This window comes from Tyto alba, unplaced genomic scaffold (assembly GCF_018691265.1).
Source record: "Tyto alba isolate M040663 unplaced genomic scaffold, T.alba_DEE_v4.0 Super-Scaffold_11, whole genome shotgun sequence".
In the NCBI taxonomy this organism is placed as follows: Eukaryota; Metazoa; Chordata; class Aves; order Strigiformes; family Tytonidae; genus Tyto; species Tyto alba.
The window spans coordinates 12877054-12904007 of record NW_024881273.1 but is presented as its reverse complement, the minus strand read 5'-3'; the positions used below and the strand labels follow the sequence as shown (position 1 = coordinate 12904007).

At 55.5% G+C, this 26954-nt stretch overlaps 3 protein-coding genes and 1 pseudogene across 7 annotated transcripts; all 4 read right to left on the bottom strand.

Moving 5' to 3' along the window:
• Positions 1–458: 458 nt before the first annotated feature.
• On the bottom strand, positions 459–9942 carry LOC116964819 (annotated as a pseudogene).
• Positions 9943–15009: 5067 nt separating this feature from the next.
• LCNL1 (lipocalin like 1) lies at positions 15010–18812 on the bottom strand. Its single transcript, XM_032995686.2, has 7 exons — positions 18588–18812; positions 18152–18291; positions 17497–17567; positions 16732–16842; positions 16063–16164; positions 15772–15797; positions 15010–15186 (listed from the first exon to the last, which is right to left on the bottom strand). Exons 1-6 carry the CDS (start codon positions 18681–18683, stop codon positions 15772–15774), a joined length of 546 nt encoding a protein of 181 aa, XP_032851577.1. The 5' UTR covers positions 18684–18812; the 3' UTR covers positions 15010–15186.
• A 1197-nt stretch (positions 18813–20009) lies between these two features.
• On the bottom strand, positions 20010–23329 carry LCN15 (lipocalin 15). 4 transcript variants are annotated; one of them, XM_032995429.2, is made up of 7 exons: positions 22389–23329; positions 21715–21854; positions 21434–21498; positions 21028–21141; positions 20470–20571; positions 20345–20366; positions 20010–20183 (listed from the first exon to the last, which is right to left on the bottom strand). In XM_032995429.2, the coding sequence occupies exons 1-7, from the start codon at positions 22482–22484 to the stop codon at positions 20180–20182; spliced, it is 543 nt and encodes a 180-aa protein (XP_032851320.2). In that variant the 5' UTR covers positions 22485–23329; the 3' UTR covers positions 20010–20179. The 4 variants fall into 4 exon arrangements, 3 of the variants coding, with proteins under 3 accessions (XP_032851320.2, XP_032851150.2, XP_032851254.2); XR_004407410.2 differs by having other exon boundaries at positions 20289–20366; positions 21715–22498; XM_032995259.2 differs by having other exon boundaries at positions 21715–22498.
• A 117-nt stretch (positions 23330–23446) lies between these two features.
• Positions 23447–26487, bottom strand: LOC122152411 (lipocalin-like). Of its 2 annotated transcripts, none has more exons than XM_042786850.1 (7): positions 26315–26487; positions 25021–25160; positions 24820–24896; positions 24540–24653; positions 24180–24281; positions 23928–23953; positions 23447–23609 (listed from the first exon to the last, which is right to left on the bottom strand). In XM_042786850.1, the coding sequence occupies exons 1-6, from the start codon at positions 26411–26413 to the stop codon at positions 23928–23930; spliced, it is 558 nt and encodes a 185-aa protein (XP_042642784.1). In that variant the 5' UTR covers positions 26414–26487; the 3' UTR covers positions 23447–23609. The 2 variants fall into 2 exon arrangements, with proteins under 2 accessions (XP_042642784.1, XP_042642783.1); XM_042786849.1 differs by having other exon boundaries at positions 23447–23613; positions 26315–26486.
• Between the last annotated feature and the right edge of the window lie 467 nt (positions 26488–26954).

Sequence of the window (26954 nt, the reverse complement as noted above, 5' to 3'; positions counted from 1 at the left end):
GGGTAGTACCTATTTCTTAGGAAAAAAGTTCCCAGAATAACTCCATGGGAGAACTCCCATGGACAAGCAATTTACAGTTTTACAAAACCCCCTCCTAGTCCATTCAGGTCCCCAGAGGACATTGCATGCTGTCCTTCTGCCATCAGTCTGAGAGGGTGAAGTCCTCTGCAGTGCTCCACACTGGAAGGACGGTACCCAGCTCCTGGGATGGGATGAGACACAGCTCACCTGCCTGGGGTCATGCCTGTGTGAGTTGGGCTTTCTGAAGCTGGCACTGTGAGTTGAAGCCAGCCGTGCTGGGGGCTTTCAGACACAAAGGGAGACAATGCTGTGAATTAGGTACCCAGCCCTTAGGTCCCCACCAGGCAATAATGGCTCTGAACATTGGGTGTGTTGGTGAGGGAGAGCAAGGAGCCCTTGCCCGACCAGGAACCCCAGACCCCTTCATGTGTGTTGGGTCACCAAGAGCTGCATCCCTGCTGTGGGGAGGGTTGGGGTTGCTCAGCGGCGATGCCTGCACCCTTGGTGGACATCTGTAACACCACCCTGAGCAGGGCTTTCTTGATGGCCCCTTTGACCTCACTGTTTCTTAAGCTGTAGATGATGGGCTTCAGCATGGGGGTCACAATGGCATACAGCAGGGCACGGATATTCTCCATCTCCTTGTTGCTGCTGGATTGAGGCACCAGGTACACAATGGCCTCGGTGCTGAAGAACAGGAACACCATGGTCAGAGATAGAGGCAGGTGGCAAAGGCCCTCTGCGTCCCTATTCCCTTCTGGAGGACAGCTCTGCTGATGATGCCAACATACGACACAAGAGTAAGGAGGAAAGAGCCCATCGCAATAGCCCCAGCCAAAGTTTACAAGGCAGCCTTGTTGAGGGAAGAGTTAGGGCTGCAAGATGCCTTCAGCAAGAAGGGCATCTTGAAGAACAAGTGGTCGATTATGTTGGACCCGCAGAAGGGCAAGCAGGCTGTGAGGAAGGCCTGGATCAGCGACAAGAAGGAGCCGCTCAGCCATGAAACAGCCACTAAGCATTGGCACATCCTGCTTATAAGCCCCGGGTAGCGGCAGGGGTGGCAGATGGGCAGGTACTGACCATAGGCCATGGCAGCCAGCAGCATGAGCTCAGAGCCCCCAGAGCAAAGGAAGAAGTAGATCGGTGTGATGCAGCCCACAAAGGAGATGGTCTCCTGCGGTGAGAAGGGGTCTCCAAGGATCTTAGGGAGAGTGACGGAGGAGTAGCAGGTGCCCAGGAAGGAGAGGTGGCCCAGGAAGAAACACATGTCGGAGTGCAGGTGAGCCTCCAGCAAGACAAGGGTCAAGATGAGCAGGTTCCCCAGCACCATCACCAGGTAAATGAATGAGTAGCACAGTCAGAGGGTCACCCGTGCTCTGTAGGCACTGGAAAATCCCAAGAGAAGGAACATGGTGGGGCAGCTGAGATTTCCCTGCTGAAGGGATTTGGAGACCATCTACAAGGAGATCAGGAGGAGATAATGACAGGTAGAAGGAGCTTGATCGCTCTACCTCTGTTGTGGGGTGTCACCAGCCCTCCACTCTGCTGCGTGGTGGGCTGAAGCTGTGCTGCTGCCCCGGCACACCTCACACCTCCTCCAGGGGCTTGGCGGGAGACATGGCTGTGGGGGCAGGTGGTGGGTCTCAGCCCATGGAGTTTCAACCCTTAAGGCAACCCCCAACTCTGTGTCACCTGAAGGACACCAGAAAGAGCTGGGACTTCACCACTGTGGTCAGTAAGGATTTCAGGGACTCTTAAATGAGAGCAGACGAGGGCGGCTCCTCTCCCCTGTCCAGGCTTCCTGGGCTGCAACTGGAGATTGTTCTGAAAACCCCACAAAATGTGAACGTGTTGGACCCTGTCTGAACAGTCGCTGCCCTTTATGGGAGCAAATTGTGTTTACACCATTAGTGAACATACAGAAAGATCTCCTGCTTATCCTTACCTGTTTTTATCTTGAATCCCGAGCCTTTGCTTATTTTCTCCTTACCAGCACTGGGGGCATAGGGGGAGTGAGCGGCTTCATGGTGCTCAGTTGCCCCCTGAGCTCAGACCACAACACCAGAACACTCTCTCCATCACAGACTGTGGGAACAGATCTCAAAAAAAAAAAAAAAAAATCTTTCAATGTTACAGACAAATAAGGTATCCTCTTGCAAATACTGCACTGTAGATGTTAGTCTTATGTTCACACCTAGAAAACAATGCAGGAGGGGGACCTCTGAGAGTCTGAGAGATCATAGGAGGGCCAGAAAGGCATCTGAAGGTCACTGTGTAGTTCAAAAAGGTGTGAGGGTGGCAAGAAAAACAGAAACACTAGCCTGTAGGAAAAGGGAAAACCTCTGAATCTAACAAGAAACTGGAGCTCAGGGATAAACAAAGATGAGATACAGAAGATTTTGAGTGTGAACCTAAAACTACTGAATCCACAGGAAGAGCAGTAGCGATCAGAGATTCACACAAGACTGCAAGAAGCTGTTGGCACTGACAGAGTTGTCACCAGGTCCTTCCAGGGAGAAGTGTGGGAGATCTGCCAGGAGTGAAGAGGAGGTGGGTGCCAGGCTGAGAAGACTTGAGCACCCTCAAAAGACATTGCAAGCTCCCTCCAAGAGGGAACAAGGACAACCCCACAGTGCTGGGGACGTGCTCCACAATGCAGAGATCCAAGGACGGGCTGCTGTTGCCCAGCATTCGGGGTGGGTGTGTGAGCAGGGAGGGGAGCAGCCAGTCCAAGGATGGGTGCCAGGGGAAGGGCTGGGGTGCTTGAGCTGATGGGAGCCTCCACGGACACACACATCTTACTGCAGGGAAGCATGTCAGCAGGATGTAAGAAGCCTTCAGGGATCTGATGTCAGGCTTTGAGCCGTGAAGAGAATGGAGGTCACAGGAGAGGCATATACTCTCCGTGCTGGTTTGGGATGTGCTGGAAGAGTAGGAGCTGGTAAAAAAGGGCATAACCACAGAGGGAAGGGAAGGACCTGTAGGATTAAGAGCAGCTGGGAGACTGTTAGTAGGAGAAGGCTGGTGCCTCCTCTGGCTCAGGAAGAGCAGATGGTCCACAGGAAACAACACAAATGATTGTGGCCTCGTGCAAAGCTGGTATGGAGGAACTCAAATTACTACATGGAGCACCCATGGCATCAGATGTTCCCAGGGGTCACAGAAACAGCTGGTGTGACCAGAGCAAAGGCAATGGAGGACAGAGGAGGAGAGGGTAAGAACAGGAGATGAGGAGGAAGGGTAGAACAGCACAAGATGTTGAAAGGCACCGTCAAAAGATCCTCCTGGACCTAAATTGCCTTGGGAAGGAGGGAAAGGAAGGTCTGCCTGGACAGTGCTGGGAGTCTGTCACAGATTCCCCAGCCAGACTGGGGCCAGGACAAAGCCCAGGAGTGAAATTCTTCCAGGAAGAGTAACTCTTTAGAGGGATGGTGGTGTTATAAATCACAGCCTTGTCTGTAACAAGATATCCATATCTATAACAATATTCCAGATAGCCTTGGATATGACATCTCACATATTTCTTCACCAGGTCACAGCATGAAGTGAGCTGATGGGGTTTTTTGTACTTGTTCCTGAAAAATAGGGTGTTTTTAGAAGAGGTATCTGAGAAAATATCTTCAGCTAGAGTAGACACAAGTAAATGCAATTTTATGTAAATAGGAGGATCAATAGGAGCAGATTGGTGGCTGTGACTGTGAACAAGTACAAATCAGGAAAAGTCAGGAGAGCTGGTTACTGCAGCTGGGCAGATTTGGGAAGCTGAGCATGCAAACATAGAAAAGAGCTGGGATTTTGTGAAAACAAAGGTGCAAAACCCATCTAGAACTCCCTCTTGAGCACAAGAGAAAGGCTGTTGGAGCAAGGGTTCTCCCCTAGCAAATGAGCAATTTATATACACTGAGGAGGATATTTGGAAAGAGTGGCCAGTCTGCAAGGGAGGAAAAGAGCCTGAAAAGTGGAAAGCAAAGTCTGCACTGAAAGATGAAGGAACATGGGGAGACTGTGAAAATTCCTTGTAGTGTTACAAGATTAATATACACCCTTCAGCCATGCAGTTGAAGGCAGCCCCGTAGTGCCTTCTCAGCTCAGTGCCCTGGAAGTCAGATACCACCCACTTCCAATTTTCCAGGAGGAAAATAGCAATTTATGGCAAAGCTAAGGTGGCCGGTGACAACATGAAGGTGTGGGGACAGCACCATCAAGGAGGGAGGAGAGTCTTCAGAGGTTTGTTGCATCTCAGAAGGGTAGTGGTAGGGGAGAGTGGCTGCACTTGAATTCAGGAAGAATGAATGCTGTTTCTCCTTCAATGAGGGTGCAGAGTCTTTGTGATGAAGGCTATGTCAATTAGGAGAAGAGGAATCCAGCACCAGGCATTTGCAAGGCTTTAGGGGAAAGAAAAAGAAAGAAAATTAGGTCAGCACAGGAGCTCTGGAACTATGGATCAGTCTGTCTGCCTACAGGGTCTTCATCTGGAGGCCCAATGGTCCAGTCAGCCCAGGGTAGTCATGAGTCGTGAGTGTGGAACAGGATGCCAAACTGGCCATGGGGACAACAGGAAGGTTTCCAGTACATGTGGGAAAATACTGATGCTGTGGTAGGTTAGTGAGACCTTACCGGGTGATGTACAGAGAGCAGGGAGACCACTTTAGGAGCGGGAAGCTGAGCCAAGCTGCCAGGATGCCTGGAGAGGGGAGAATCCATCAGAGAGAACACGGTGTGATGTGATCAGCCCAGAGAAACAAATCCCAGCAGGGAGATGGCTGCGGCACTGGGGAGCAGAGCCCTTCGCCCAAGCACGCTGCTGTAGGTAACCTTGGCACAGGTGAGCCTGCAAGAGCTAGAAGCTTAAACCCAATTTCAAAAGTGACTGACCCAGGAATCATCTCCCTAGATCTAATACACCATGGTCTGGACAAGGAGCCAAAGTCTCACATGGTGCCTTCACAGGAAGTTTGGGTCCCAAAGTGACACATCATGGAAAAAGGCAGGAGGAGTTTTTGTTCCTAAATCTCTTTGTCATCTGTGAAAACTTCTACCTTTACCTAAAATAAACCTGTTTAAAGTATAAGTAGGTGTCCACAAAGCCTTTGCATTGGTTTAATGAAGCAGAGGTGGAAAACTACATACCTGGTTCACCTGGAAGACAACACACAGACAAACACAGGTGACATTATAGTGGGGGCCTGCTACCAGCCACCTAACCAGGAAGACCAGGCAGATGAAGTCCTCTACAGAAAGATAGGAGCTGCCTCATGTTCACAAGCCCTGGTCCTCATGAGGTACTTCAACCACCCCAATATCTGTTGGACGGACAACACAGCAGGGCACAAACAATCCAGGAGGTTCCTGGAATGCGTTGATGATAACCTCCTTCTCCAAGTGATGGAGGAGCCAGTGTCGAGAGGTGCTGTGCTGGACCTTGTTCTCACCAACAAGGAGAGGCTGGTGGGGAGTGTGAATCTCAAGAGCAGCCTTGGCTGCAATGACCGTGAAATGGTTGAGTTCAAAATCCTCAGGGCAGGGAAGAGGGAACACAACAAGCTTGCTACCCTGGACTTCAAAAGAGCAGCCTTTGTCCTCCTCAGGGATCTGCTTGGCAGAGTAACATGGGATAAAGCCCTGGAGGGAAGAGGGGCCCAAGAAAGATTGTTAATATTCAAGGATCACCTCCTCCTAGCGCAGGAGCGATAAATCCTGACAAAGAGCCAGTCAGGCAAAAATGCCAGGAGTCTGCATGGATGAACAAGATGCTCCTGGATGAACCCAAACACAAAAAGGAAGCCTACAGACTGTGGAAGCAAGGACAGGTAACCTGGGAGGGACACAGAGAAACTGGCTGGGTACCAGGGATCAGGTTAGGAAGGCCAAAGCCCTGATAGAATTAAATCTGGCCAGACACATCAAAGGCAACAAGAAAGGCTTCTATAGGTATGTCAGTGATAAAGAGAAGACTAGGGAAAATGTGGGCCTCCTCTGGAAGAAAACAGGAGACCTGGGATGTGGAGAAGGCTGAGGTACCCAACGACTTTTTTGCCTCAGCCTTCACTGGCAAGTGCTCCAGGCACACCACCCAAGACACAGTAGATAAAGGCAGGGACTGGGAGAATGAAGAACTGCCTGCTGCAGGAGAAGATTGGATTTAAGAACATCTAAGGAACCTGAAGATGCATAAGTCCATGAGACCTGATGAGTTGTATCCACGGATCTTGAGGGAACTATCAGATGAAGTAGCTCAGACACTGTCCATCATTTTGAGAAACTGTGGCAGTCTGGTGAAGTTCCCACTGACTGGAAGAGGGGAAACATAACCTAAATTTTTAAAAAGGTAAAAAAGGAAGACCCAGGGAACTACAAGCCAGTCAGTCCCACCTCTGTGCCCAGGAAGATCATGGAGCAGATTCTCCTGGAAATTATGCTGGGGCACATGAAAAATAAGGAGGTGATTGGTGACAGACAACATGGCTTCACTAAGGGCAAATCGTGTCTGACAGATTTGGTGGCTTTCTATGACAGGGTGATATCTTTGGTGGATAAGGAAAGAACAACTGTTGTCATCCACCTGGACTTGTGCAAAGCATTTGACACTGTCCCGCACAACATCCTTGTCTCTAAATTGGAGACATGGATTTGATGGATGAACCACTCAGTGGATAAGGAATTGGCTGGATGGTCACACTCAAAGACATGTGGTTAACAACCCGATGTCCACATGGAGAGCAGTGACAAGCAGTGTTCCTCAAGGGTCGGTGTTGGGCCCGGCACTGTTTAACATCTTTGTTGGTGACACGGACAGTGGCATTGAGTGCCCCCTCGTCAGACTCACTGATGACACCGAGCTGTGTGCTGCAGTGACATGCTGGAGGGAAGGGATGCCATCCAGAGGGACCTGGAGAGGCTGGATAGGTGGGACTGTGCAAATCTTATGAAGTTCAACAAGGCCAACTGCAAGGTCCTGCACACAGGTCGAGGTAATCCCATGCAGAAATCCAGGCTGGGCGAGGAGTGGATTGAGAGCAGTCTTTCAGAGAGGGACTGGGCGGTGTTGGTGGATGGAAAACTGAATTAGAGCCAGGAATGTGCACTCACAGCCCAAAAACCCAACCATGCCCCAGGCTGCATCCAAAGCAGTGTGTCCAGCAGGGCCAGGGAGGGGATTCTCCCCCTCTGCTCCGCTCTGGGGAGACCCCCCTGCAGTGCTGGGGCCAGCTCGGGGGCCCCCAACAGCAGAAGGACACGGAGCTGCTCGAGCGGGGCCAGAGGAGGCCACGAAGATGCTGGGGGGGCTGGAGCAGCTCCCCTGGGGGCCCAGGCTGAGAGAGTTGGGGGGGTTCAGCCTGGAGAAGAGAAGGCTCCGGGGAGCCCTTCGAGCGGCCTCCCAGGGCTTAAAGGGGGGACAGGAGAGGTGGGGGGGGACTCTGGATCAGGGGGTGTAGGGATAAGATGAGGGGTAATGGTTTTGAACTGAAAGAGGGGAGATTTAGGTTAGATAGAAGTAAGAAATTCTTCCCTGTGCGGGGGATGAGGTGCTGGCCCAGGGTGCCCAGAGCAGCTGTGGCTGCCCCCTCCCTGGAAGAGTTCAAGGCCAGGTTGGACAGGGCTTTGAGCAAACCAGTCTAGTGGAAGGTGTCCCTGCCCATGACAGGGTGGGTTGGAACTAGATGACCTTTAAGGTTCCTTCTATCCCAAACCGGTCTGTGATTCTATGAAAACTGGTGCAAGAGCCCTGGGAAGGGCACCCATCCCCAGCTCCCTCCCTGTGCCTTGTTTCCTTCCCAGAACTGGGAGCATACCAATGGTATGGTGTCCCCAGGGCACCACCAGAGTCTGGGCTACCAGAAAACCATCTTGGCTTCTTTGGTACCAGTTGCCCCACTGGGAAGTGGAGGGTGCAGGAGGGATGAGGCATGGCAGACCATCTGTGTTCCCCAGCAGTGCCTTCCAGCCCACGAGCCAGAGAAGGAGATGTCAAAGATACTGTGCGATTGGGATGCAAGTGTCATCTTCATCTCATGTGCCAATAACTGTAGAGGTTTGCAATTACATCTGCTGATCTGAAAATCATTAGCTGGATGATCAACCAGTCATTGGAAGAGTCTGTTTGACTTTCTGATAATTAAATTGCATTTGACTTGCAATCAAATCTAATATGAGACAAGAGAACTCAAGGTAGACTCGGGAGTAGCTGATGGGTGCTGCTCTGTGTGAAGAACAGTCCAACACCATGGTCTTGCTCTTGCTGGGTTTGTAGAGCCTCACCCCGGGCAGACCAGGAACACCTGGGAAACAGGCTGTGGCACAGAAGAATGAGGGACACGTCTGCAGCCGGGCAGCACTGTGTTTGCAGTAGGGGCAGGGCTCCTGCTGTGCTGCAGGCAGGCGAGCTGTGGTGCTGTGGACTTTGAGACGTGTACTGTGCACCCAGATACTCAACTGTCTGTGGGGCCATGAGAGGGACATCAAGGACTCCTACATCTGCTGGGCGTGGGAGAGGGACACAGAGCAGAGCAGGGCAGAGCTGGCCTCACAGAACCCTGACGCAGGGCTGGCTCATTCCCTCCTTGATCCTACAGCTGTCCTGTCCTCAAGCACTCACCCTGCACAGATGCTGGGGACACTGGTGACCCAGTGCCTGCATGGTTTACCTTGAGAAGATGCTTTCTCTCTTCATGCTAGGTGTGTCTGTCAGCACCAGGGGGTTGGGACACCAGAGTGATTTCAATATACTCCTGGGAGACACCTGGGAAAAGATGTCCTGTTACAGCACAGTCCATAATTTCTCTGCACAACCCCTCGGGCTTGGTGCTTTGGGATGCTGTGGGAGCAGGGAAGCACACTGCAAGGCTCAGTGTGCTGAGTCCTGTGCTCAGTGCCTGACCACAGACATCCCCCTGAGGGATGCTCCAGCAACATCCCCACAAAAAGGGCCCCAAACCTTCAGGGGCCAAGTCTGAAGTTGTCTCTGAACTTCTTAGGAGCTAGAGACACCCAGAGGGGTGGTCCTGTGGTGGAGCTGGAGTAGCACGGTGGCCTCTGCAGCCAAGGTGTCTCAGAGACACTCTTAAGCAAGAACCTGAGTCCAAGAATATGTCAGAGTTTGGTTCTTCAGCCCGTGCTTTCCTTTTCTAGATTGTTTTCCCCACTTTTACAACCAAGAATGTAACTCCTGGCTTTGCTGGATAACCTTTGTTTCTTCTAGACAAGCCCATCTAGATTTAAGAGTGACTTAAGGTGCTCTAGTGAGTGTAAACTGTACTGCTTCTCTGAACTTCTCTGATTTTCTCAGAGACCTTCCACCTCTGAGAAATTTGGGAATCTGGATGGGACGTTTCCCCCTGGATGCACCAATCTGCAAAAGTCAGGGTGAGGCCTGAGAACATCTACATCTTTGGGCAGGGGAGAGTGATGGAGGCACTGGCCAGAAACAGGATCACCTCTCCCTGATGCGGCACTTCTCCCTGCCCCTCTGACTCAAGCACCCTTCACACTTTCAGTGCACACGAGTGCAGATTGGAGCATGAAGTCTCCCTCCTATTTTACCATAGCAGCCTCGGCCTTTCCCAGGTGGTCAATAATGAATAAATAGTTTCTATGAATGTTTGGTGCTGAGCTGGTCGTGTTCATTCATGTTCCTTGTTATCAATCCTATTTGCATATCTCCATGGCCCAGGGAGCCACAGGAGGATATAGGTTGGAAGGCACCTCAGAGGTCTCTGGTCCTGCCCCTGCTTAGAATAAGACCACCTTTAAAGTAATATCACATTGCTCAGGGACTTGCCCACCTCCGTTTGGATACCTCCAAGGGTGGGGAGATACTCAGCTACATTTCTGGACATGCTTTAGTGCAGGACCAACCTTCATGATGAAGAACTTTCTCCTTTTGTCCCACCAGAGTTGCAGCTCATGCTTGTTGCCCTTCATCCTAGCACTGAGCACATTGGCAAGTCTGGCTGCATCTTCTCCAGATCATCCCTGAGGCAGCTGGGGACAGCAGCCAGATGTCTCTTTTGCCTTCTCCTCTGAAGGCTGGACCAGCCCACCTCTCTCAGTCTCTCCTCATACATGCTGTCCTCCAGGCCCCAACCAGCTTTTTGTTCTCCACTGGGCTCTCAGAAGTTTGTCAGGACCCTTTTTGTACTGAGGAGACCTAAACTGGACCCAGCTCTCCCAGCACGGTCTCATAAGTGCTCCCTTGAGCTGATGGCTAACCTGGGCCAGGATGCCTGTAGCTGCCTTTGTTGCAAAGGCACTCTACTGACTGATGTTCAGCTTGTTGCCCACTGAACACGCAGGGCTTTTCCTGCAATGTTGTCATCTCTCTGCAGGCCCAGTCTGCCCAGTTGCATGGGGTTAGCCCAGCGCAGTGGCAGGACTTTGCATTTGCCTTGGCTGAACGTCAGGAGGTTTGTGCTACTCCATTCTGGGGGCTGCTGTGGCCTCTCTGAATGGCAGCTCCAGCATAACAACTTGTCCCCAGAGCTTTGTTGTCATGAAAGCTTGCTCATCATCACTGATGTTGGACATTGCTGGGACTGATGCATCTTCACACATTTCAGGAGATGCCGACACTGGCAGCTTGGGAAGTACCCAACCGCACTGCTTCCCACCTTCAGGCCACCAGACACTTCTCATCAGCCCTGTTGAGTCATCCAGTTGTAGACCCATAGTATAAAACCACATCCTGAGATGATCCAGGTTGAAAATAGACACAAGCTTTCAACAGCTTTAAACACCTGGAGGAAGAGGGAACATCCAAAGCTGGTTGCGTTTCTGTTGCTGGTGCCTTGTGAAGCTGTGGCCCGAAAGACCACTTTGCTGTCCCAGCAGCACTGCAGTTTTTTCCTCACTATTAGTGGTTCTCAGTTGTGTCATTAAAAGTTTCTGAACTTCTGTAGTCTTAACTTCTGAAAAGGCTCCAGGGGACTGCTTGTGCCACTGTAACATCTGGGAACAGGAGCTATATTTACCCCTTCCCAAACTAGGGATCAAAAACAGTGTTTATTCCTCTGTAGGGCTCAGACAAGTGCAGAGGTGTCTACAAGCAGTAGTTGGCAATTTAAAGGTGGCACACTCCTGACCTGTGGAAGGTCAAACTGTTTATTCCAATGCCCACACTCAGATCCTGGTGAGGGGCCATCCCCAAGGAGGGATGGAGGGTGGGGAAAGGCTCAGCTGAGCTGGCACCCACCAGGTCCTACATCCTACACTTGGGGAACCCCATGGTCTCACTCTACACCATCCAAGACAGATGGACGAGACCTGATGACTGCATGTCATTGGAGTGACTCCAGCTGTGGTGACCATACCACCAGCTGGTGACAGTGGTGCTGGCAACCATCACATGCATCCAGAAGGCTCTAATGCACCGTTGCTCCGGGCAGGTTAGATGGTCACCTGTAGACTCAGGTTGATGGCCAAGAGCCCACAGGTCCTGAGGAGCAAGCAGGACCTGGTTCACAGGCTGAAGTCGAACGCCATTCTCATGGCAGCCAGTGCTATGCTTAGAACCAGAGACAATCCAATACAGTCATATTTTATTTTTAAAAGGGGATAAAGTGGAAAGTCAAGAGGATTAAATATCACATATGGCACAGAGATTGTCTGGAAAGACCAGTTTAGATTCACTCTGGACACTTAAGCCGATATTAGCAAATCCAAACCCTAAACAACATTACAAAGGGAAAGCCTAAATGGAAACCAGCACTATTAAATCAATTTAAAGAAGCTGATCAGAAATAAGATAAATGTTCTTAAACTTGCTGAAGTTGCATCCACATGAAGACAGTAAAATAACCCCTGGTAAGTTAACTGGCAACAGTGTAAAACAAACAACGAAAGCACCAAAATTTGGCCCCTTGCTCTTCTACTATGAGGAATGACATCTGCAGTTAGATACATTCCTTTCTTCAAAGGCACCAGAAGCAGAACTTTAATACTAGAAAATGTTTGAGCAGTAGCCAGTCAAATTCAGAGTGAGTATTCAAATAAAATAGGCTGGTAGAAATGTGAAGAAACTCTACATCCACCTTGGCTGAGGAGGTGCTTTGGTGGATCCCCAGGCTAGATGATCTCTTTTACAAACACTTGAAAAGGTCTGTCCCAGCACTGAAGAAGTGCAAGTGAGTAGTAAGATGGAGAAAATTACATTTCCAGTCAAAGTAAATCAGGTATGAAACTCAAACTTTTCACTCCAGCATGTCATCTGCTGCCTAGACTCACCTTTGCTACCAGAAGACTAGAAAATGCAAATATGCTGGCTTTTAAAGAGGTTGTCAGAGGTAAAGAGACTACAGACAAGTAGATTTACTATGCATTGTGGGCAGATACAAAAGCTGTAATAAATGGCAGACCTGGTTGATGTTTGGACAAATTATGTCACAGGGTAGACTGAATCCAACTTTTGCACAGGAAAATCACATCTCAGAAATACAATTTCTGGAGGAGTCAACAAGATATAGGTATTGGACATCACATGGTCAGCTGGGGAGGGTCTCTCTCAAAGCTTGCAGGGGAGAAGCTGCCATAGGCTAGGGAGGGAGATCCTCACTTGGATAAATGAGAGATCAAAGAAGGGAGGAAGATCACCCAAGGAGCACACTGTGCCAACAGACATCTTGTAAAACATCTCATCCACATGTAGCAGGTGCCAAAGGTGGAAGCGTGAGAACTTAGGAGAAGATTGGAGAACAGGACAAGGCACCATGTAAATCTAAGCTGTACCCACACCTTCCCAGCTGGGTGGAGGTCCAGGTCTGGTCACCCAGCCCCAGCAGGTACATGGCCTAAGCAAGGGAGGGAGAAGGATGAGAGGCAGAACTGGGAGAGCAAGGAGGCTTGTTAACAATATAAGATCTGGAACAACATGAAGAGGATAAGTAGAGAAGATAATCTTGCATCACCAGCAAGAACTGCAGCCATTGGCTGTGAGTCTCCAAATTGCATCAAAGGCTGGTCCAGCACCTTCCTTGACCCAACACCTCTATGCTCTCTCCAGCAGTTAGTTGGGACCCAGGTGCCTGGGCTGATCTCCTCTGCACCAACCTGGTCCTTGCCAGCCCATCTCACCAGTGTGCTCCCACAGCACCCAGCCAAGGAGCTCCAGGTGAAACCACTGCAGCAAGCTAAAGGGAGTGCAGAGAGAGATGGTGAAGCTCCTTGTTGCAGGATGCTACCAGTGCCAAGAAGGTGCCTCACCCCAAGAAGCCCTTAGAAACATTCAAGGAAGAAAAGTCCCATGTCATTAAATATACAATGATATCTGGCCAGGTTTGCTGGGGGGAACAAAGGGAGCAGGTACAACCCTTTTTTTCACCCTGTCCCTGCATGCCTCTCCTTGCCCCTGTGCCTGCCCGCTGTTGAAGGCAGGGTGCTGGGAGAGGAACTGTGCAGCCTGATGAACATTGGATGAGCAGCAGGTAGAGGGACAGGCTTGATGAGAGGGCTGAGGGATTGTGGAGGGCTGCGGTGGAGACCCCCTGCCTACTTTACAAGGAGGGGACTCACGCCCAGAAAAGGTCTGAAATTACAACCTCTATGCATCCTGCTGTGGCAGAGAGAAATGACGTCACTGCTCTCTGGCAGGGTGATGCCTGCACATATCAGGAAGGAGATATTTGTCTGGAACACCCTGTGGCGACACTGGGCCTGCCCATCACACAAGGCCCTTGGTGAAGGGAGTTGCTGGCAGTGGGATGTTTCCATCTGCATTAATACATGTACCAAAATCAAGCCTCAAGGCAAAGCTGTGTGTCGGCCTGGCACTCTTGGGAGTGCTGCAAATGCCGTACTGTTCCAGTCCAAATTGCTGGGGAGAATTCCTGATGGAAACGCTGGGATCCTTCCAAGGAGGGTGGAGATGACACTGGATTGGAAAGTCCCAGTGAGGCCCTTTGACCTGCTGCTGCTGGGACATGTCCAGCTCTCATGATCCTCAAGTTCAGGAGAGGCAGTTTCCCAGATGTATTTTCCCAGTCTGTGGGAGCAGAAAGGAGCACCTAGGAACATCCCAAGGTGCTCAGCTGCTGGGACAACACCTTCCAGGGGTACCTGTTACAGTCACGCAGCAGCAAGTCAGGTCCCAGGCTGAAATGAGCATCCAGGTGATGGGCAGGGACAGGCAGGGTGGAAAGGCCAACAGAGAGGATTTTGGGAGGAACTTCCTTTTCCAGGAAAGGCACAAGATGCTTCATACCCTGCCAGACCTTGGTGCCTGTGAGCACTGCCTGAGCTCTGGAGATAAGCGTGTGTGAAGTGACAGGGCTTCACTGGGGACATGGGTTACCCCGGGTGGGCTGTGGTTTCTCCCAGGTGGCTTCGAGGAGCTGAGCAGAGCAGGAAGGGAAGGATGGAGTGGGATTTCAGAAATATAAATTCACAGGAAGACAGTCTCTAATGGCAGATGTCCACCACCACCGGATAATCTGAATCCAGTGGGGGCTCTCTCTGCATGGCACCCAGGGACAGAGCAGCCCCATGCCAGCTCTCCAGGTTTGGGTCCAGAGGATTCAGGCAGCCACCTTCCACCTTCCATCAGCCCTGCAGCACTGCAGGGATGAGGGGTCCAAAAGCTGAGTCTTGCCCCTGTCTTGGCTCAACCTGAGCTGGTGGACAAGCAGGGCTCTGGGGGAGCAGAGGGCTGCAGTGGCAGCAGGCGAGCAGAGGGAAGGTGAGTTGGGCAGGAGCGGTGTTTGCAGCCCTCCAAACTCCAGCCTCAATCTCTGTGCCCAAGTCCTATGGCCTTTCTTCATCCAGTCCCTCATGCCCACAGGATTTCCAGCCTCACCGCATCCCTTGCCTCACCTCTGCCTGGCCATGGTCCTGCCCCATGGGAGGCACCCAGGAGGGAAAAGCCTGGTGGGCTCTAAAACTGCCCTCGCTTGGGTGAGCTCAGCCCAGAATTGCTCCTGATGACTCACCATTCACTGACCCCAGGAGGACAACAGAAGGGACCACATGCCCAGGTTCTCCCCAGACAGCTACACCAAGATCTGGGATGAGTTTCTGTTTATTTGGCAAAAAGGAGGGACTGTGCACTGGAGGAGCAGGGGACATGTCAGAGCCTTGCCTAGTGATCTGAGAAAAGGGATGGTGGAGCAGCAGCCTGGAGCTTCAGCGCGTGGATCTTGTATCACCCGTCAGGAGCATCTACCAGCCAGCCCACAAGTCCTAGAAAACATCCAGGAGAGGTGGGCTGAGTATTTAAGGTGAGGAGACCAATGGAGAGGGCCAAGCAGGGCTCTCCATTAGGATCAGTGCATTCTCTTCCAGTTTTCCCCAGCTCTGTAGGGTGAACCATCTCCAGAAATTAATTTCTAGATAACCCCTACAACTGAATGTGTAGTGGGAAATCACAAGGCAGAGTGGGTCAACAACAAACATGTTTTGCGTGGTGAGACACCAACCCAGCCTCTGACCTGTTTTGCTGGTCCACAACCCCAGGGTCCCTTTTGGCAAGAGCTGGTGTCCCAGTCCTCACTGCTGGATGAGCTTTGCAGCTGTTTCTCCACTGAACCGGTGGTTTCAGTTCAAGTGCCCTTGCTCACTGTCAGTCAGCTGTACCCTGGGGGTCCCCACTGCAGAGCAGCTCCAAAGGGGACAGTCCTACCTGAGTGCAAGCTCCAACACGTGTTCAAACAACTTAGCCCCCCCCGAGTAATTTGAAGATTTCATGGTGGGCCTTGCTGGGACACTAAGAAGGGCAATTTCCAGCTGAGGACATTGCAAACACCGTGTTGCACTGTAGCAACTCACCTACACTTCATCGAGGCTGCATTCATCTGTGAAAATAAAGAGAAAGGCTGAGTCCCAGGGCTGTGGTCTGGCTAGTCCCATTTAGCACCCAAAATAGACAACCCAGAAATGAACTTAATCAAGGTGAAAGCCACAACGTGCCAAGCCAGACCGCCTCTTGCTTCCAGCACTTTCTTCTTCCAGCTCAGACCACAAAGTAGTGTCAGTGATGGGCTGAGCTGGTCCCTGCTGACGTGTTCTGCCTCCCCGTATCAACTAAGCCAGACCAACATGGTGCTGGGCAGTGCTCACCCTGTCTGGGCAGCATCCTGATCATCTCGTTGGTGAAGCTCTTCTCCCTCGCAAGCTTCTTGAACAGTGCTGTGATTCTGGGGCTCACCTGCCAGGTTCTGCCTAAAGGCAAAGATGTGAGTCAGCTCCAGGCTGTGGCCTGTCCCTGCATCTCCTGGGCAGCTGGTGAGTGCACCCAGGCAAGGACAGGATGGATGACGGTCCTTGGGAGAAGGTTGGAGGCACTGCTTGAGGTCCTGGAGAGCAGTGCTGGCCAGGCACATGAGAAACCCCTCCCAGGGGACAAGACGAAGCAGAGTTCCTGGCAGCAGCACAGTGTCCTCTCTTGGGTCCCATCCCCATCATTTCTACTCCCCTAGCAGCAGGACCCTGCTCTTTGCCCCATTTCACCAAGTGACTTACCCAAGGCCACGGTCTCCCAGCACAGTGCAGAAGCCTGAGCCCCAGCCTCTCCCACCAGCCCCAAATCATTGCCCCTTCCCCTGCCACGCAGGGAACACACAGTGGCCCCAGCCCCTCTCCTTCACCCCACTCAGTGCAGGAGGGCAGCAGTGAGGAGGGTGGGGGTCTCTCCTGCAGTCTCCCTGACTCCTGGCCTCTCAGGACACTACAAAGCACCCCGACACCTCCCAGCTGGTCACCCCAGGCAGACCGCCAGTGGCTACGCACTGTAGAGCCTCAGCATGCGCAAGGTCTTCCCATCCTTCACTCTGGAGACAAAGATAACTGCGTATGTCTTTCCATCGGTATCCACCACCCGTGCTGTTCTATTGCCTCTGTCTGCAAAAGGACAGAAAGGAAAAATGAATTACCTCCTCCTGAGAACTGCCACACTGCAAAAGGGCTGTAAGAGTGTGACTCAGGATGCCAGGGGCCAGGCCCACCCAGTTCATCTGTCTTAGTCTCTCTGTCCTGCTTTTTCTTCTTGCTAGGGCTCCTCTGAAAGCCTGGGGGAGCCCCTAGCTCACAGCAGAGCAGAGGGACGGAGGGACTGGAACGTGAACACAGGAGGGACTGGGAATGGACGCCGCTGACAGTGGAGTAGCCCGACGAGTGTCAGACTAACACTTGGGCTGGGGATGGTGGGAAATCACTCTTGCATCATCCCTTGGGAACATCCATCCACAGTCCCTTTGCAGAATGAACCTGCTTTTTCCACAGGGTTTAAGTTCTGTCCGAACGTGTCTTATCCCAGACCAGCTTCCCAGAGGGATGGAGCAGGGGGGTTCACCACACTGGTGGGACACCAGCCCTGGTACGGACCAGCCCTGGGGTGCAGCTGTCAACTGGCCACAGAAGGATGTCCCACTCAGGACCTCAGGAGGGGCAGGCAGGCACCCCTGAGGGCCATCTCCAGGGACAACCAGCCATTTCAGACAGGGATGATGGGAAATGCCTCCACTCCATCCCCGGGGCTGGGCTCCCCCCACTCACCAGAGCTGTAGTATTCACCCGGGATGCCTGTTTGCTTGTAGATGGACTCCAATTTCTTACATCCTTCAGGGCTGTAAAATAGTGAAGGGTGCTCTGGCTGGGGTGAAGTGACCCCCTTTCCTCTCTCCTGGGGATTCTGGCTCTGGAGTTGCTACCCGAGATGTGGGACTTGCTGTTCAGGGTTGGGATGGTGTGTCTCATCAAGGGGACAGATGCCATCCTTGGAGAAATGGGTGCCTAGGCTGGCAGGGCACAACACTGGCACCCAAGGATCATCCCATGGGGTCACACAGACGTTCCCTTGCTCACGCTCTGGGCTTTTGGGATGATGCTGGTCCTGCTGGGAAAGCTTTAATCACAGGGTCCCTTATCACCCTGCTGCGTCCCTGCTGGGAGCAGAAGAGTGTCTCAGCCCCTGTGATGGGACCGTTCCTGGCTGGTACTGCTGTGAGCCTGACTGGCCTGCCCTGAAGAAGGGGCCCCACGATACAGCTCTCCTGAGCCCCTGTTTTAAACCACGGGCTGGTGGTCCTGCCTCACACCCCTCCCAGGTCTCTGGTGGGTGCTGGGTGGAGGCACCCAGGTGGAGGTCCATTGGTGAAGGTCTAGGGAGGTCAGTCAGTGAAGCCCATGGAGAAAAGCACTTGTCACTTACGTGGGAATTGCAAAGGAGACCTTCAAGTCGCTCTCTCCCAGGACTGTGATGGTGGCCATTGCCATCTTCAGCTCGTCCTTCTTCTGGAGATAGCTCTTGGAGTCAGAGGCCAGAGCAATGATGTACCATTTCCCTGCAATCTGGCAGTGAGGGTGGGCTGTGAGTCCAGAGGAGCAGGCAGGGGCTGTCCCCTCCTTGGGGACAGAGCCAGGACACCCTCAGGCCATGGGACACCCACTTCTCCTCCAGGCACTGAAATCCCTGCTGGGGCACTTATGCTAGAGCTGAGTGACTGCCCCTCCTTGGGTGTGACAGCGGAGCCAGCGGTGACTGTGGTGTCACCAGCTGTCCCCAATGCCAAAACACCTCTCCGGTCCCCACCCTGGCAACTGGAGGCCATGCTCCCACCTTCCCTTCCCTGGATGCTGCAGATCACCTTGCTCTTGTCCAGCGCCACAGCCCCAAGGTCCTCAGCCTCCACGTGCAGCAAGCAGAGCAGGGCCAGTCCCAGGATCAGCCCCATGGTCCTCATCTTGCTGCAGCCTCCTCTGGCTTCACCAGCAGGATGGAGAGCAGTACCAGGGCTGCTAGTTTTATAGTGTCATGCTCTCCCCGCCTCTGCCTACCCAAGTGCTACTGTGTGCCGAGCTGCACGGACAACGCTGCTGGTGTTGGCTTGGTCAAGGTGGTGGTTTTGAAGGGCTGAAGTCACCCCAGGGTAAACAGCCTGGTGTATTGCAAAAGAAGGGAAATGCCTGCAAGCCCCGGAGGGGGCTGAGAAGCGGGGTTGCAGGAGCTGTTGCACCAGTGCTGAAATTTGGGATTTTCCCCGTTTCTTTTAGTTGCTTGTGAAAGAACAAAGAGAGCTTTTGTTTCCCAGCTGGCTGCCAGAGGGCTGCCGGGAGGAGTGGGGAGGTGCTTCCTGGCATGGGCCATGGCAGCACCGTCACGCAGTGACCCATGTCGAAGGGGCTCGGTGACCCATCCCTCTGGCCAACAACTTGTGCCCAAACCCAGGAGCCGCGCGCTGCCAGCATGGCCTGGCCCCACGGCACCCGTGTAGGCTCATGCATCTGCTCTGGGGCACTCAGGGCCCGCAAAGCAGGCTGCACCCGGAGCGGGGTAGGCAGAAGGGGTTCGTGTCACTGTGGGAGTGTGTCCCCTCCTTCCCAGGGTGTGATGTCCCCTGTGCCCTGGCTCTGGCATTCTCCTGGGGTCACAGCCCCGAAAGGGTCCGTGCTGCTTCCTCTCAGCCCTGCACCTGGCTGGGCACCGAGGGACCCTCGCTCTGGGGCAGGGGGGCAGTGGGGGAAACCAGGGGCTGCCTCCGCTCTGCAGGAGGTGGAGGGGGATGGATGCTGCCCTCGGGGGTCATAGCAGCATGGTCCTCCCTTGGTCAGTGGGCAGATGAGGGGATCAAGGGGGATGGGAGACAGGCGTGGGGGTCCCTGTCCTGCCGCGCCATTTACCCTGGGCAGCCATGGTGCAGCCCCGCTCCCTCCTGGGTGGCCCCTGGGGGGAACTGAGCAGGGAATGGGATGTCCTGGGGACAAGTTTCCTGCCAGAAGTCAGAGCCCATGCAGGCAGGGCTGGGCAGCCTGACCACTTAACCCTGCCTGCCCAGATCCACCGCCCTCCCAGACAAGCTGTACGAACCCCTCTTCATCTCAGCTCGATTTCCCCCTGCCCTCATCCCAGTAAGCTGTCCTACTGCACCTTCCCCATCCTCACCATGCTGGGCACAGCAAACAACACCCCTGGGGTGCGGAGAGGAAAGGTTGGACCGAGGGCTACTGGGCTCAGGGTGCCTGGGGATCTTGGCGGCACCCTTGCTCCCACCAACAAAAGCACCAACTTCTGGGGCAGCTTCTTCACCTATTTATTTAGGAGGACAAGGCATGATGCTGGTGTGGGGCAGTAGGTCTGGCAGAGCCCAGCTGGGGAGAATGGGAAAGGGCACCACAGAGAGGGGAGCAGAAGCTGGTTTCCACCAGGTCTGGAGGACACACAGCCCTGGCGTCGGCCCCTTCAGCTGCAGTGAGGAAGGACAGACGAACAAGTAGTTAGAGCAGGGGAAAGCCAGTGTGGCACAGAGCACTGAGGCAGGTGGGGGGCTCCCTGGGGGGGCTGCAAGTACCTGCTCAGCCCAGGCCATGCCGGGAGGGAGAACCAGCTTCCCCCAGCCATGCTCACCTGACAGCCTTGGTGCACTGATCTGTTGAAAAGCAAAGAGATGGGTGAGCAGTGGCCCGAGCCCGTGTGCAGCATCCCCACACAGAGGGGCCGTGCATGCCACCCTGTGCCCTCCTGGCACTCACCCGACTTGGGCAGGACGACCAGCATGTCCTTGGTCAGGCCCACAGTGGGGATAAGCTCTTCAAACTTCTGTAGGAGCTGAGGGTTCACGTCCTGCTCCCGTGCTGCAACCAGACACCCGAAATGAGGGCTGGTAAGTGTGGCAGGAACGTGGAGCAGTGATGGGGACCCCAGGGAAGGGCAAAGGTGAAGCCATGGGCATGCAGGGGGGACACTGGGTACCCCATGGCTGTCCTGAGCAGGCAGCAAAAGGGCACAAGCCCTTTGGGATGAGTGACCCACCTGCCTGGGGTGTATGGGGCAGCTGGCAGGGCTGGGGGTATGCAGCTGAACTGGCACACTGCAGCAGGGCTTCAGTTCAAACGACAACCAGCTGGGGATATTTTTGATGCAAGGCTTCATTCACCCCAACATTCATTCCCTGGGTGCCAGCATATTGGGTGCTGACGGTGGTGGCCCTGGGCGGCGGTGGGGAGCCCAGCTCCCCTCCCCCCCCCTCCCAGTGCCCCTATCCCTTCCCCAGGGAGCCGTGGGCACCCGTCCCCACTCCCAGCACCCACTGAGGAGCTGCAGCGCAGTGCTGGGATCCTGCTCTCTCTGCTGAAGCTCATGCACGATGGCGTAGGAGCTGTAGTCCGTCTCCATCACACGCAGGTCCCTCTTCTCTTGTGCTGCTAAAGAATACCAGACAGTGCCCAGCTGGCACAGCCCGAGCACCTCCATGGTCCCTGCTGGGGCTCACGGTTCAGGGTCTGAGCCTCAAATTTGCCTGAGGGGGTATGAGAAGGGAACCCCTGTGCAATCTGGCAGAGCTGGGTGCCCACCTGCAGCACGACCTCTCACCGAGCAATGGATGCAGGGGGGCCAAACCCACCTCATGCTGCTCCGTGGGTGCAGGGGACTGGTGATGCCCACCCTCCATTTCAGAGTGTCCATGGCTCCAATCCCCCCCCTGCCCACACATACCCAAATAGTGCCCTGCCTCCTCGCTTCGCTGGAAGAGTAGCTCAAGCTTTTGGCATCTGTCCAGCCTGGAAAGGGAAAATGGAAACAGCAAACGTGGCTGGCTGCCCTATGGGAGGGCAGTAGGGTGGTGGGCACAGGGGGAGCCCAGCCTGCTCGTGGGATGTGCCAGGGTGCAGGTGGGACCGGGCACCACAGGGCAACAGGTCTGTGCGAGGATGTTCCTCATCCAGCCACCTCAGTGGGGAGGGGAGTCCCCTGGCCCAAGCAGAGGGGACACTTACAGGGGCCAGACAAGCTTCATAGCCAGGTCCCCCTCTGGCGTAAAGCTGATAGTGGTGGTAGATGACTTCATCACATCCTTCATCTTCAGGAACACGGAGCAGTTGGAAACAGCAGCTGCAATGTGCCATGTCCCTGCAAACTGCATCAGGACAGCACCAGTGGGGTTTGGGAAAACCATGGGGACTTGCCACCCTCTGTGGGGACTTGCTAGCCGATGGTGGGGGACCTGCCACCCACCATGTGAGACCTGCCTGCCCATTGTAGGAACCTGCCAGCCTGCAGTGGGGGAACCTGCCACCCTCCGTGGGGACCAGCCAGTCTAACATGGGGACCTGCCACCCACCCGCCTGCACGCAGAACGCTCTGCCCTGCCCCATGCCAGCAGGACGGTGCAGTGTCTGGCCCTTGTTCCCTGGGGAAGAGCCACATGCTCGGGGGCATCATGGCCCTGGATGTTCATGTCCCTGCAGCCACTGGGTCTGGCCACAGAGAGCAAGAGCAGGCCAGGACTAGCCCAATTTTGCACAGGCATCTACATTTTTTCTGGAAGCTGCCCTGGTGTCAGCTCAGGGCCAGGACTGGGGGGTGCCTGAGGATGCAGCACGGGCACCCTGCCCCAGCCAGCCCCTCCAGCCCAGGCAGGACCGGCTGGGTGGGCACCCTGTGCCATTACCTTCTCGGCGTTGAAACCCGGCTGCACAGGGACCTCGGCCATTGCCCGCAGCAGGCAGAGCAGGGCCAGGGCTAGGCTGGGCAGCACTGCTATCATCCTTGCTCCGGGGGCTGGATGCAGGCAGGAGAGGCTGTATGGACCTGCCTCTTCCCACACCCACCTTTATAGCTCCCGGCACTGGCAGCATCCCTCACCCGCCCCCACTTTATGCAACAGGTTACACAAGAGCAGGGATAACTTGTACCCATATTAGGTGACAGAGTTGGCTCCTTCCCCCTCTAATTTCCCAGTCCTGGATGAATGCAGCCTTGTGTGAGACCCAGCCCAGAGCATGTCAGGGACCAGACAGTGCCACATGCCCAGTGCTGCGCCTGAGGAGGGGGGTGAGGGTGGCCCCAGTGTCCCACTCCTGGCTGTGGCCCGCTGCCCCCAGGGTCTGGCAGTTCTGAGATGGATTCTGCCTCAAGAAGGAGGATGGTTGGGCCGGTGTTTTAAGCCCGGGGTTGAGACACAGCCTGATGCCCCCCAGAAGGAGCTGAGACTTCCCAGGCTGCGGCAGTGGGCACAGACCCCACTCCCAGGGAGGGTCCAGGCTGACAGCACGGAGAGCAGGCAGGCGGCTGGGGCTGAGCCACATCCAGCACTCACAGATGTCATTCTGGTTCATGTCTATCCTGCCCCCACATTTTTGGAGAGAACCACCCTGGAATTGCCCATCACTCCATTCCCATGCTGCCAGCCTGCTATCTGTCAGGGAAACAGGCAGCAAGGCTGAGGTAGTCCAGGGCGCCTGAGGAAGCATATGGGAGTGGGTACCCCAAGCAGGTCCCAGCCCTGGGCACCCCTTCTCCCTGGACTGGACAGGTTTGCTGGCCAGGCAGCACTGTGGCCTGGGGTTACAAGTGCACACAGGATCCCACCCTGGCAGCCCCATGGCCAGGAGCTGAGAGCAGCCGTGACCCCCGTGTCAGCCCCAGCCCAACCCACCACCACCAGCCACGCTTCCCCCTCCCCACTGGGGCTCCCCTGCAACGCCCCAGCAGACAAGGGTGAGGGACTGGTTTTATATGGGCTTTAATAGGGACAGGGGTACAGGTGTGGGGCGTCAAGCCAGGGAGCGAAGGCTGCTGTGGTGCTGGGGGTGCGCTGGGGAGAGGATGGGATGGGGCAGCTGCCAGCTCCTGGCGCTCTCGGGGCTCTGGCCAGCAGCAGCTGGTGGGTCTGCCTGGAAGAGACAGGGGGGTGAGTGGAGCTGAACTGGAGGAGGTGGAGGGGGGGACATGGCAGGGAACAGCAGCCCTGCCAGCCCTGTGCTGAGAGGGTGGGCACCCACCACCCACAGCTTGGGGCCACAAAAGAGCCACCCCATGGGGATGGGCTGGGGGACCCCCCCCTAGGGATAAGGGGGACCCCAGAAAGAGGAGCAGCCTGGGTGGGCTGGGAAGGGGGACGGGGGCTTTGCAGGCTGGAGTGGCTCTAAGCAACCCCCCATTGCCCTCCCACAGGGTTGGTCCGAGCCCCAGTGAAGGCAGGACTCACCTAGGCAGCATCTGCCATGCATTTGTCTGCAGAAGGAAGAAAAGTAGAGATCAGCTCCTGCAGGGGCTGGGGACCGCTGCCCCCCCGGGGGCCCTGCATGGGGCTCTGCCCAGCAGTACCCCACGGCTGGCCCCAGTGCCGGCCCCACAGGGAGGCAGAGAGAAGACAGGAGGGTCTCCTCCCTAACTCAGCCCCTCCTGGGGTACCTCACACCCTGCTCCCCGCCAGCCCCCTGCCCCTCCAACTTCTCACCCGTCTGGGGCAGGATGAGGATCTCTTCATCCATCAGGCCCTGCTCCCTGGAGAACTGAGTGAACCTCTCCAGGCGCTCAGGACTGAGCTCCTTCGTCCGGCCTGTAGAAGAGAGCAGGGTGAGAGACAGCCCCCCCCCCCCACCTCAGCAAGGGGTCGTGCTGCCCTGGGGTGCAGGAAGCCCAGCAAGGGACAAGTTCCCCAGAAAGCAAGTCCTGACGCAGACATCGCACGGATCACCCCAGCTTGGGAGATGATGCTGCCCTTCTCCTGTGGGAGAGATCCCCCCGCTGAGGACATCCTAGGGGATCCCAGGGTGGCGGTGGGGTGGACGGCAATGGGGCCCCAGGGCAGACATACTGTAGAGCAGCACCATGGTGGAGGAGCCAGTGCTCTTGGAGATCTGGGTGGCCACCAAGGCGTACTCGTTGTAGTTGGTCTCCACCACGCGGATGTCGTGCTTGCTGCCCCAGCCTGCGGGGACAGGGAGGGCATGGCTCAGCCCCAGGCACCAAACCAGACACCGATGTGCTCTGGTGAGGGCACAGGGGCAGGGGCTGGCAACAGCGGGAGTGGGCTGGGAGCTGGAAGCACATCAGGGGCTCCCTGCAGGAGAAGGGGCTGGGAGCCAGGCACTCACGTGGGTTGCTGTAGCTGAATCGCCCCGGCTGCTCCGTCTTAGTGTAAAGGCTGTTCCTCTTCTCACACTGGTCGCCCCTGGGGAGCACAGCACGAGGATGTCAGAGGGGCCAGGAGGGGATGCTCCAGTCCACACATAGCTGCAGACATGGCACCATGGGGGAGCACCCCCTGCTCACCCACCCCTTCCTCATGCCCATACTTGGGGTAGGTGGAGGTGACTTCCAGGTTCCCATCTGTGGTGACGGAGATGACCGTGACGCACATCTTCATCAGGTGCTTCTTCTCCTTGAACCAGTTGGAGTTGGAGGCCAGGCCGATACTGTACCATCTCCCCGTGAGCTGCACACAACCTCTGCTCAGCCGCCAGCCCAGTGCAGACCCCGTCTCAGCCCTCTGCCACCCACCAGCCCCAGCCCAGGCCACCTCCCCCTCCCCTGCCAGCCTGCACCCCACAGCAGGATGGCATCTTGGCATCCTCATCCCCCACAGAGCTTCTACAGATCTCAGAGTCCACAAACCCCGCCGAGATATGGTTTACGACATGCCCTTCACTGTCCAGCACTTGGGGTGTTTCCTTCCTCTTTGCCCCAAGCCCGGGGAGGAGGTAACAGGACTGAGATGCCATTTTCACCCGTCTGGGGGCATGAGGAGGGGTCAGGACCCCAGGACCAGCATGACTCATCCCAGCCTAGTCCCTGGGGCTAGCAGCTTGGTGCACCAAGAAGGGAGCTGTCAGCCTTGGAGACGGGCTGTGCTGGGACCACCCTTGCAGGACATGCCAGACCCTCATTCTTGCAGGACACACCTCCCTGGGGTTGCTGTGTCCCCCAGGACCCTTCTGGGGGCTCCCTGGAGAAGCAGGCAGCACGGCCTCTGCCCTGGCTCAGTGGGACTCCAAGGCTGTGGGGCCAGGCCCCACGACGTGCAGCTGGGCTGGGGCTGTCCTGCTCTGGGTCCTGCACATCTTGAGGGTGGAAAGGGAGCACAAGCACCCCGAGCTTGCCCAGCACCCAGGGGCTGGGAGGGCAGAGGAGTGTGTGGGACACCCTAGCACAGCAGCCCTTGTTTTTATGGGAGCCTGGGTGGCGGGGGGAGGGTAGGACCTGTTTTCGGGAGGGGGGTTCATGGCCCATCTCCATGCTGACTGTCAAACTGAGATGGCATTTCTCGGTCCCTCCTACAAAATCCCTGTGTATCTACACCCACCCCATGGCACAGGAGATGGCTTGGCCCCACATCTACTCAGTCCTGCCCCACAGGCTAGAGCCTGGATCCTGTGTCCCCTCTGGATCCACCAAACTGAGGCCCCGGGGGCTCCCCAGGGATGGGTGTATGAGGGTGTACCAGTCACCCTGCCCCCCCCCCCCTCCCCAGTATCAGGGCCAGCCTAGCCCCAGATCCACCTCCAACACCCTCACCACACATTTTCAGGGTGAAGATCCCCCAAAACACCCCGAACCCCCCCACAGGTGATGCCGGCCGGGTTGGGTCACCTTGTCCTGCTGGAAGTCGGTTTGCACAGGAACGCTGTCCTGGGCGTGCAGTGCCCCGAGCAGGGCCAGCCCCAGGACACCGAGCAGCGTGCCGCGCATCTTTTGCCCCGAGCCGAGCCGAGCCGAGCCGAGCCGAGCCGAGCCGAGCCGAGCCGAGCCGAGCCGAGCCGAGCCGAGCCGCAGGCAGAGTGCTGCAGTGCCGGAGAGTCAGGCAATCCCCTATTTATGGGCTGGCTGTGCGGTGGCCCCAGGGGGGCCAGCCCTGCCTCCCCCCCCCCCACGCCGTTATGCAAGCAAGAGCAGGGGCGAAAGCCGAAGCCAAAGGGCAGGCAGGGGAACCTGCAAATGTTTCCCTCCTGTTGATATGACATGTTTGCTTCGGGGTGCCAAACTGATCCGCGGCTGAAACACAGCTCGCAGCCAGCACAACGGCTGTCCCTGCCCCCAGGGCCGGGGGCCGGTGTGGGCTCCTGGGGCTGCCCACAGGCACGGGGGGGTGGGGTGGGGGGGGCTGGGACTGGGGGCCGAGGCTTGCTAGCTGCCCTGTCCCTGCAGGATGGCCTCACTCAGACTCAGAGAGGGGCCCAAGCAAGGTGGAGGGAATGACAAGCGCCTGCCAGGTCCTGATCCAACCCGTGGG